Source organism: Borostomias antarcticus (genome assembly GCF_949987555.1).
Source record: "Borostomias antarcticus genome assembly, chromosome: 5".
Classification (NCBI taxonomy): Eukaryota; Metazoa; Chordata; class Actinopteri; order Stomiiformes; family Stomiidae; genus Borostomias; species Borostomias antarcticus.
The window spans coordinates 9,848,671-9,860,113 of NC_140238.1; the positions used below are offsets into that span (position 1 = coordinate 9,848,671).

The window sequence follows — 11,443 nt, forward strand, 5'->3', positions numbered from 1 at the left end:
AGCAGTTTCTGCTCAAGTGACCCATGGAGGCTGCAGACATGCCCATGCCAAACTTTCAGGCGTGTATCACCAACTGAACGATTACATCACTTAACTGCTCCACTAAGGTGGCGGGCAGCCATCTTGAAAATGGCCGCCATCCTGAAATTTTAAGTGGCAGTGAGCAGTTTGTTGTCAAGTGACCCATGGAGACTTCGCATGCCAATTCCCATGCTTGTATCACCAATTGAATGATTAGGCTACATCACTTAACTACTCCACTACGGTGGGCAGCCATGTTGAAAAATGGCCGCCATCTTGAAATCTCAACTGGCCTTGAGCAGTGTCTCGTCAAGTGACCCATGGAGACTGCTCATGCCAATTCTCATGCTTGTATCACCAACTAAACATCACTTCACTGCTCCACTAATGCTACGCTCACACCTACGCGATTCACCGCCGATTCTTGCGGCGAGTTTACATTGGAAGTCAATACAATTCGCGCGAATTGGGCGGCACGCCATAGCCGCCTAGCCGGGCGGCGCGGTAGGAGCACATCAGGCGGCGCGGCACGGGCGAACCACCGCCGGCAGCGAAACGCCAGAGTTGGATTTTCTCAACTTTTGCGGTGTATTCGCGCGGTGACCCCCACATTTCAATATGCGTGCGCCGATCTGCGATGAAATTTACACCGCCGGTACCACCGAATTCTGCGGCGAGATCAGGGTGAACCCCGCGGCGCAACCTAATGGTTTCCGCTCTGGTGTGAACGCAGTATAAGATGGCAGCCATCTTGAAAAATGGTTGAAATTTTAATGGGCTGGGAACATTTTCTCGTTAAGTGACTCGGGGAGACTGCTCATGCCAATTTTCATGCCTATATCACCTACTAAACAATTACATCACTTAATTGTTCCACTAGGCGGCCATCTTGAAAAATGGCCACCATCCTGAAAATTCAAGTTGGCTCGGACCATTTTCTTGTTAAGTGATCCATGGAGACTGCTCATGCCAATTTTCATGCTTGTATCACCAACTGAACGATTCTGCCTAAAATCAGCTCTTAGCCGCTCCACTATTAGCCAGGCAAACCGGCACGGTGACTGTGCAAGAACCTCTGTCAGTCTCTCTCTGTTGGAAACACACACACACACACGTGTACACACTCACAAGTGTACACACACATACACACACACACACACACACACACACACACAGAGATAGATACATATGAAGAGTTGAATCTCCATTTTTATATATTTTCATAAACCATTTTTTCAACAAAATATCTAACTTCAGTTGATATTGATATTTGATATAAAAAAATATTTATGAAAATTAATAAAAGCCTGAAAAAATAACTCATATATCCCTGTACACACACGCAAAGGAGAGGATGAAGGGCAGATCTGGTCTTGCTTGGCTGGCTGTGTGTGCTGCTTATGCACGGTCTGATGGTACTCCTCGGGGTGGATATGAAGAGACAGCCATGGTAATTTCCACTGGCAGGCTGGCAGCTCAGCGCCCTCCCAGGGCCTAGTGACGGCCTAGTGAAGGGTTTATTTACGGCCTGGATGTTGTTCGGGACCCAGGGGAGCTCTTGATAATGGTAGAAGGATCCTTAGGCAATGTACATGGGCTTATCAAGCCAGTTATGTGGGCTACTCTTTGCTTTAATGTGATCAGCAACATGTTTGATAAATAACTACCCAATAGATGGATACCATAGGCGACAGTATTGATACATTGATCGATCAATAGGCCTATTAGTCCAGGCATTTTATGAGACAAAATAGGTCAATATGGAAAATAATGCAACAGAAATTATTTCAACAGTTTTAGTCTCATACTGTACATATGATCTTTATAACATATCAAAAGTCCCCCAAAATCCCAGTGGTGGAAAGTAATGAAAAATGCTGACAAAGGTATGTGACAAATATCACAATTTCCAATTTTTGCCTATGTAAAATAAAAATGATTTATGCATGTTTTCTTGTCTGATGTCCACACAAAAGGTTAAACACTTTCCTCAATCAACCAGAAACTATATAGGATGCATCACAGTGCATATACAGAAATATTATTTTTAAAGCTATTGGCATTTGGTGAATAGAAAAGGGGTGAATCTCACACGTATTGCAACAGAAAATCTGACGTGTATTAATCAAATAGCTCAAACTCAAACTGCTTAGATCTGATCTTGATCTCAAACGTCCGTTTCAGCTGGACTTTAAGGAAGACAGACTGCAGCAGCCTGAGGTGCACATACAAGAAACATGGCCTTGAGTGTTCAGGAGGATCAGGGTGTGTAAATTCACATCAGGCGGCATGTGATGATGAAGATGATGAATGCAAGTTATTATTATTATTATTATTATTGTTATTATTATATCATCCCGCTCATGTTCTCTTCTCTCCTGAAGTGGACCCTCTAATCGTGTGTGTGTGTGTGTGTGTGTGTGTGTGATTTTCTCCCACAGGTATCTGAAGTGGACCCTCTAGCACCTGGCTGCTCTGCTATGGACGTTTCTACGTCTCAGACGGTCCTCTCCAGGATTCTACTGTTCTCTACAGGGCTGTAGACTGTTCCCCAGGGTTGTAGACTGTTCTCTCCAGGGTTCTAATGTTGTCTACAGGGCTGTAGACTGTTCTCCAGGGTTGTAGACTGTTCTCTCCAGGGTTCTTCTGATCTCTTCAGGGTTCTAGACTCAGGGCTCTAAGCAGTTTGAGTTTGAGCTATTTGATTAATACACACGTCAGATTTTCTGTTGCAATACGTGTGAGATTCACCCCTTTTCTCTTCACCAAATGCCAATAGCATTAAAAATACATTTCTGTATATGCACTGTGATGCATCCTATATAGTTTCTGGTTGATTGAGGACAGTGTTGAACCTTTTGTGTGGGCATCAGACAAGAAAACATGCATAAATCATTTTTTTACATAGGCGAAAATTGGAAATTGTGGTATTTATTTTTAATTTCTCACATACCTTTATCAGCATTTTTCATTACTTTCCATCACTGGGATTTTGGGGGACTTTTGATATGTTATAAAGCACATATGTATGAGACTAAAAGAGTTAGTAATTTCTGTCGCAATTTTTTCTATATTGACCCCTTTTGTCTCATAAAATGCCTGGATTATATGGACATCAGACAAGAAAACATTTTTTTACATAGTCGTCAATGGGAAATTATGGCATCATCTATTTGAGCATTTTCAATACTTTCCACCACTGGGATTTTGGGGGACTTTTGATATGTTATAAAGAACATTTATGAGACAAAAACAGTTGAAACCATTTCTGTTGCAATTTGTTCAAGGTTATGTCATAAAATGCCTGGACTATATCGCTGCCAATCTTAAAATAGAAAGAAAGTGTTTGCAATGTTGAGTGATGAGTCATAATATTTCATTGTCGAGAGATGGGTTGTGCGCGAGGGCCTTAGGAAAGGTGCTTTGCTGCCACCTGTTGAACAGTTTGTGTCCCACAGTCTGCTACGAGTGATCTCTCTTTCTCTGATTCTCTCTCTCTCTCTCTCTCTCTCTCTCTCTCTGCACGTGTGTGTGTGTGTGTGTGTGTGTGTGTGTGTGTGTGTGTGTGTGTGTGTGTGTGCGTGTGTGTGTGTGATTGCGTGCGTGCGTGCGTGAAATCTATGGTACCGTTTTTTTGTTTTGTTTTTTTCATTTAACGAGGCAAGCCATTAAGAACTTTCTTATTTCTTACAACTTTTTATTGCAATAGCAGCCTGTCAAAGAGCTTTGAGATAGTGTGTATGGCTAAAGCATCTCTAATTTGACCTATATGCTACACTGTTTCTTATCAAGAGAAGCTCATTATGCAACCTCAGTTGGGTTCAACACTGTAAACTTTGGGTCAAATAGCCTGCTAATATCTAAATAGGCTACATTTCATTGGTGGAAAAAAAAAACGTAAACTCCGCCCCACTCCCCGCCCCAATGCGCGCCTCTCCTCTCCCACTGCAGTGAGCTTGAGAGTTTAAATAATTGTCAGTGTGTCTTCCACGGTCTTCTGAGCGACATGTCTACGGTAGGCAGCCCTCTACGCGCTGCTGTGCTGTTAGCGTTTGTCTTAATGACTTTAACACTTTTAATAAACAGCTGGCATTTGAAGGCCCACAATGCCAACTCTGCCAATGAAACTGCTGATGCGGAATTCAATTTACAGCACAGCGCGTTAGTTCATGAACTCAACGAAAGACGCAAAGAGATTCTCCCGTTTCTCGTATTGCACGAAGCCGAGATATTGTGGGGTGAATTTGGACATATTCCGCGGGAATATTCATCCAAATCGAATCGAGTGGATGGGAATTTGGAGAATACCGTTGTTACTGATGGATCTATTCAGACGAATGTGGACGAGATCGGCTGCGACGCTCTAATGCATATGAGAGCGGTGGAGGTTCTCGGCTCGGGGTACACCAAGCTGGTCCTCAAAGTGGCTCTGTCGGAGGGGCAGCCCGTGGCTCTGAAGTTCGTCAATGACCAAGGCACCGACATGGGCAGATGTCTGGAGGATTTCAAAGACCCCCGGGGCTGCCACGAGCTCGTGTCTTACAAACTGAAAAAAGAGATCATTTTATTACAAAGACTGCAGCATCCGAACATCATCCAGGTAAACTGATAACAGCCCTCCAGGTGTCAATGGTAGCCTAATAATGGCACAGTAAGGTTAGCCTGGTCATGTTATAGCTCGATGGATAGGAGCACTATGCGTAAAATAAGATGAAAAGCCTCATTGCGTCCAATCAGGTAATTCAATTTAACCTGTAGTTGAACCTCTCGTGACCCAGCTGCTCCCGGGCAGTGTAGCAATTTCAAGGGGCACAAGACTCCTCTGTTTGCTTGACAACCTTAGCAACTGTCTGAACTCCCAGGTCTTACCCAATTAAACCATTAGGTCCTAACTGGCGGCCAGAATGTAAACAGATACTGTAGCCTATCTCACAGTAACAGAATAGAGAACTAGTCTACTGTTGTCTTCTCCGGTTGCTATGTGTCTTCGGGCAACTACACCACACATTTGTTAGGTACATTGATGAACTCACAAAACACTACTGTACTCTCAGTACAATACTGTAACTTGAATAGCGCTCTCTCTCCCTCTCCACAGCTGCGAGGCCACTGCGAGGAAAGAGGAGGAGGAGGAGGGAGGATCACAGCTATTCTAGAACAAGGCTCTCCTTTCCAGATGATCCAGCTACTGCAGAGTCCCTGGGAAGAACGCTTCAGGGTAGGAGCCACTGACATGTCTCTCTATATGTCTCTTGTCCTTGAGCCCCCATGCTCTCTTGTTTTGCTCTCTGTCTCTCCTTTTGTCTCTCTCTCCCCTGTGGTCTCTCTCCCTTTCTCTCTATGTCTCTTGGCACTCTCTCTATTTCTAAGAGGAAGGGATATCTGCATGCTGGATTATAGCTCCCAATACATTATTTCGATGAGCAACGTTTCGACCACACAGTCTTCTTCAGGCAAAACTCTCTCTCTCTTTCACGCTCCCCTTCCCCCCCTTTCCTTCTCTGTCTGTCTCTCCACATTTTACATTACATTCTAGTAATTTAGCAGACACTTTCTTTCTCTATCTCTCTCCCAGGCCAGTTGATCAGGACTGCCCCCCCCCTGCTCAGCTCACAGTGGGGAACACCTGGGGTGGGGGAGGGGCGGGGGAGGGATGACATTCATAGCCTGGAGTGGATTAACTACAGACAAGAACCTATCTCTCTCTCTCTCTCACACACACACACACACACCATCTCCATTCCAACCGGGGTTGATCAAATACGCTGAAGGACAGATGTCAGTCCTCAGGGGGGAGATCTCAAATGCCCCCCCCACAGCCTCTCTGTGTAAGAGAGCGCATTTATGTCAATGTGGTGTGTGTGTTTGTGTGAAAGGGAGAGAGAATGAGTGAAAGCATGTGTGTGTATATGTGTGTTTGTGAGACAGAGAAAGAGAGTGTAATTGTATTTCACTGGCCTGGCATAATGTTTACATGTGTGCATCGAGCCTCCCGGTAGAAGCAGCCTGCCCCTTGGTCGGTATTCACTCTTTCACAGCGCCAGTGTTGGGATAGTGGATAGTGTTGAAGATCAGTTCTCCCCGGCCCGGTGTCTCGGACCCCACGGGTATACAGTAATCCACAGAGGGCTTAGGTTTCTCCCGCCTGTTTTTATAACGCCGCGATCACACTGCGTTACCTAACGCTCCAGATATGCTTGCACCGTGACGGTCATTTTATGCCCGGTCAATGCGGTCAATGTGTGCTTTGTTGTTGCGCCAACTTGAGTTTTTATATATATATATATATTATATATATATATATATTATTTCCAGTCTCTTTGTGAGTCATATTTAAAGAAGGATGGCAAGTGTCCAAGCTACACAGGAAGCACTTACTGCTATAATGTCCACAAATTGAGCAATGTCTTGAAAAATTGATGTGTTTAATACAATTGGGTCTGTGTCATGTCTAAACTTGTACAATTATGCTGTAATTACTGTAGTAACACCTTCTTTTACTTTAGGGTTGTACAGTATCACATGTAATTCTGCTCTTGCAAGTTTCTTTTGAACATAGTTGTTGTAAGCGTTTTTTTTTATAATGTTGTTGTTGTTGTTGTTGTTGTTGCTGCTGCAGGTGTGTCTGGGTCTGGTGCGGCTACTCCACTACCTGTCCCTCTCTCCACTGGGCTCTGTGGTGCTGTTGGACTTCCAGCCGCGCCAGTTCGTCCTGGTCTCCGGGGAGCTGAAACTGACGGACCTGGACGACGCCAGCGTCGGGGACCCGGCGTGTGAGAGAGACCAGGACTGTCTGCTCCAGTTCCCCCTGAAGACATTCCCCCTGGCCTGCTCTGCCCAGGGCCTCTGTGAGGGCCACAACGAGAGAAGGAACCTGTACAACGCATACAGGTAGCATTTGGGTGAGGGAAGGAGGGGCAGAAAGGGGGAGGGAGGAAACTACAACACAACATATATACTGCCGGACCCCTGCAGCGGGGTGGAGAGGGAGAAGCCTCTACAATGCATACAGGTATCACTGCTGCAGAAGGGAGAGTAGGGAGGGAGAGAGGAGGGATGGATGACGGCTATATTAAGGAGGGAAAGGAGGGGTGGATGATGGATGGATGATGAAAGGTATGTTGGGTTGCATAGGATAAACAGGGTGTGTCAACGTAAAGGAGAAGTATTCATGAAGTTGAAATGTTTATAGTCTGGCTAGTTAGTTAACCTCAAGATTGGTGACTGAGGAATTCCATACACACACGCACACACACACGCACACACACACAGACTCCTGATTCTGACAGGTTTATAACATACATGCTCCAATACCACGCTGAGGAGTCTGTGTGGTGTGTGTGTGTCTAAGGTGTTTGTGTAACCCAGGTATGTGTGTCTGACCCAGGTGCGTATGACCCAGGTGTTTGTGTCTGAATCAGATGTGTGTGTGTGCGTGAGTGTGTTTGTGTGTGACCCAGCTGTGTGTGTGTGTCTGATCCAGTTGAGTGTGACCAGGTGTGTGTATGACAGATGTGTTTCCCTGCCTCCAGGTATTTCTTCACTTACCTTCTGCCTCACCAGGCCCCACCCACCCTCACACACCTGGTGGAACGTATCATGAACTCCACAGGTGAGACAAAATCACATCCAGGTGGTGAAGTAGGTACTGCAGGTTTACAAGCAAACTCTTCTGCCCTCTGCTGGTTGATTGGTGTAAATCTCAGGCTACAAACGGACACACACAGACACGCATGTCACATGTGGAAGCGGCTGCACCGCTTAAAAACGCAACAAGAAATGACTACTCACACGCCAGCTAGAACATGAAAAGGGACGCGATGGATGAGTTCCATTGAGAATACTGACAGTGTCTGAAAACATGAGGACACATGGATATTGGACATACAGTCTAGAAAAAATACATAACTGCATTGGTTACCGTGTGTAGTAATTCTGACCTGTGTGTGTGTGTCCAGGAGATCTGAGAGCTGGGATTAATGAGACCCTGGAAGCCTTTGAGGAGGTCCTCCACCTCTACCAGTCTGGACAGCACCTGGACCACCTGCCTCCTGCATTACTCCGAGGTAGGCCTCTAACCTGTCTCTAATCTACCTGCATCTAATCTACCTGTCTCTAATCTACCTCCCTGTAATCTACTTGTTTCTGATCTACCTGCCTCTAATCTACCTATCTCTTATCTACCTGCCACTAATCTTCCTGTCTATAATCTACCTGTCTCTAATTTACCTGTCTCTAATTTACCTGTCTCTAATTTACCTGCCTCTAATCTACCTGCCTCTAATCTACCTGTCTGTACCTGCCTGTAATCTACCCATCTCTAATCTACCTGTCTCTAATCTACCTGTCTCTAATCTACCTGCCTCTAGTTCACCTGCCTTCTGTCAGAGTTAGCAAACCAACTCCTGCTATGGTCGGCCATGTTGTGTTATCCACACTAGCACACAGACTAGTACACGTCACCATATTGGCAGTACACTGCCAGTACACTGCTCCATCTGACAACCACACAGTCTTCTACATTATTCTCTCTCTCCGCTGAAAATGGATTTTACAGAGGTCCCATGCCCTTCCTCTCCACTTCTGCTCCTCCCCTGTGTTACTCCGCCCCCCTGCCACCCCTCCCCCTCCGCTCTGCTGTATGAAATATTAATAGTGAGATGACTGGCTGAGGTCCTGATATTTTCCATGCTCCAGCTGCAGGAATGTTTAAACAGACTGTTAGGAATATAATCAGCAGTCGACGGGAGTCTAAAAAAGTATGGAGGAATGTTTCAACATGGAACTGTGATGTACAACACTGGAAGCTGTGCTGTGCTGATTCTCTTTTATAAAAACTCCTTAGTAACGCCTCTGTATGATGTCTTCACACACAGCTGGAAGTGATTTGCTCTCCACACGATAAACTCAGATTTAAACCGGAACACAAAGGTCTCTTGCTCCCTCTTTCTCTCTCTCTCCATCCTCCTCTTTCTCTCTCTCCACCCTGCTCTCGCTCTCACTTTTTTTACATTTTTATAAAGGCCCAGTGTATAGTTAGGTCAAGGGCTGAAACCTGTCACCATTTTTGCTCCAATCAATGACCGGCTTCATTCTCTGAATACACTGAAGGGCCTAAAGCCAACCTGTTTAGTTCAGTCAAGTCCCTGTTGGACTGGTCTTCTTCCACTTCTAGTTAGTATAACCCCCTCAGACACACACTCATGTGCGCATGCACACACACACACACACACACACACACACACACACATTCTGCCCTGACTGTTCAGAAGCAATACCTGTGTGGGTAACGTGACACTCTGCCACCTCCACAAAACCAGAACCCAAGGCTGAGTCGACTTCTGTTCTGACAGGGTGTGCGTGATGGGGTTGCTCCCTAATTCACAGCCAGTGCTAATGCTTAGCAGATGAGTTTGATTCAAGGTCCACACTGCTGAGTGAGCCACTGCCTGGCTGGCTGACCGACTCTGGCTGGCTGGCTGGCTGGCTGGCAGCTGGCTGACTGACTGACTAACTGGACTGTCTGGTTTCTCCCTCCTGTCTCTTCGCAGACTACAGTGTAATGCGGGGTGTGCGGACGGCGGGGGACATGGGATACAGGTGCTGGGGGTCCTACAGCCACCAGGGCTGCCTGCTGTCAGTCCACAGCCCCCGGGAGGCAGCCCTGCTCTGCTCCTCCCAGCCACACTGCTCCAGCTTCAGCCTGACAGGACAGAGGACCTGGACAGGTCAGTAGCAGGCCTTCGCTTAAGACATCTGAAGATGCAGACTTCTATATATATATGGACTTAAAACATCTTAACAGACATGGGGCCCTGTTTTCGTGCATTTGTGCAAATTTTGTGCGCCTTTGTTGGCGGAGGCAAGAAATATTGAGGTTGCGACAGACAAAACGTATCCCGTAGCACTTAGCCCCGGCACGAAAATATGGCCCATGGACACTTTGGACGCTGAAAGTGGTGAGAGAGTTGGTTGAGCTCAACGCGAGCATGTTTTAATCTCTTGATTGAACTGTTGGCTCTGAGACAGATACAGGTATCTCTCTGCCCCAGGCGAGCAGGTGGTTATACTGTTGTGTTTCATCACTGTCTGAGGGGGAGCCTTTAAGGACACTCAGTAAAGAAAATAGCATTTCTCAGTGATTTAACCAGCACTTAAATGGTATCTTCTTCCCATTCTCTCTCTCCAATTTCTTCCTGTCTCCCCAACCTCAACCTCTCTCTCTCTCCATCCTCTACCTCTCTCTCCCATCTTATACCTCTCTCTCCCATCCTCTACCTTTCTCTCCCCATCCTCTACCTCTCTCTCCCATCCTATACCTCTCTCTCCCATCCTCTACCTCTCTCTCCCCAACCTCTACCTCTCTCTCTTACCCCATTCTCTACCTCTCCCTGTCTCTACCCACCCTCCTGTGACCAGTTTGGCTGTTAACATGACTATTAGTAGTCTAGCAGTAAAGATAAATAAGCATTAATTGTGCTAGCATTGCTAGCCTAGCTGTTGTTAGTCTAGCTGTTAGCCTAGCTGTTTTTAGCCTAGCTGTTGTTAGCCTAGTTGTTAGCCTAGCTGTCATTAGCTTAGCTGTTGTTAGCCTAGCTGTCGTTAGCCTAGCTGATAGTGTGCTGTGCCTACAGGTCATTTGCTGGCCTCCTTCAGGAGCGGGTTCAGCCACCTGGTGCCAGACGGAGTGACGGAGGTCTACCTGAGGAAGACCAAGACCTCTGGAACTACAGTGTAGAGAGAGAATACAAGAGCTGCCTGCTGCCATTGGGAAAATGTTATTTTTTGACTACAGTGGATGTATATAAACTATGAAGAACAGACATGCAGCTCTGTTGATAGAGCACAGACTGATGTCAGCTCTAGCTGTTCCCTTTCTATCTGCACTGCAGGCAACAGGAAGGCTAACTAGGGACTGGATTGTGGGGGCGACTGAGAGGGGAGGAGGTGTTTGGAGTGAGGCTCATGAATGTGATGTATTTATAGGGCTTAGGCTCTGGGGGTATTTGATCTGACTGCCAGGGCCGCCAGGCCTGCCAAGAACTATTTAAATGGATTTCCCTTCAGGTATAATTATGACTTTTTTTTTTTTTTAAAGCCTCCCCTCTCTGTTTCAACAGCTTGGCTCTATTGGGACAGTGTGTTATGTTTGTGAAGCGGTTTCCCGACGGAGGCACTGTGTGTGTTTGAGAGGCCCATACCTTCAGCAGTAAGACTTTAAGTCAGCTCTGCCTGTTTGATGGCCGTGGACAGAAAGACAACAAGCTCTTATACAAATACGCTTTGATGTAGAAACTCTGTTAGGTCTCTTGTTGGATGTGGTTGTGTGGTTCTGGTCTTTGAAGATTGCATGTAAGTGCTCACACAACACAACCAGTGGCTTAGATTCCAGATCATTCCAGTTCAATAAGTCTGTTTCCGA

The 11,443-nt window shown here is 46.1% G+C and overlaps 1 protein-coding gene across 1 annotated transcript; it reads left to right on the forward strand.

Annotated features, from left to right (window-relative positions):
- Window positions 1-4,027: 4,027 nt before the first annotated feature.
- Window positions 4,028-10,759, forward strand: pkdccb (protein kinase domain containing, cytoplasmic b; the record flags this gene model as incomplete). Its single annotated transcript, XM_084438889.1, has 7 exons — window positions 4,028-4,621; window positions 5,120-5,239; window positions 6,641-6,912; window positions 7,554-7,633; window positions 7,980-8,087; window positions 9,573-9,749; window positions 10,656-10,759. 7 exons carry the CDS (start codon window positions 4,028-4,030, stop codon window positions 10,757-10,759), a joined length of 1,455 nt encoding a protein of 484 aa, XP_084295015.1.
- Window positions 10,760-11,443: the final 684 nt, after the last annotated feature.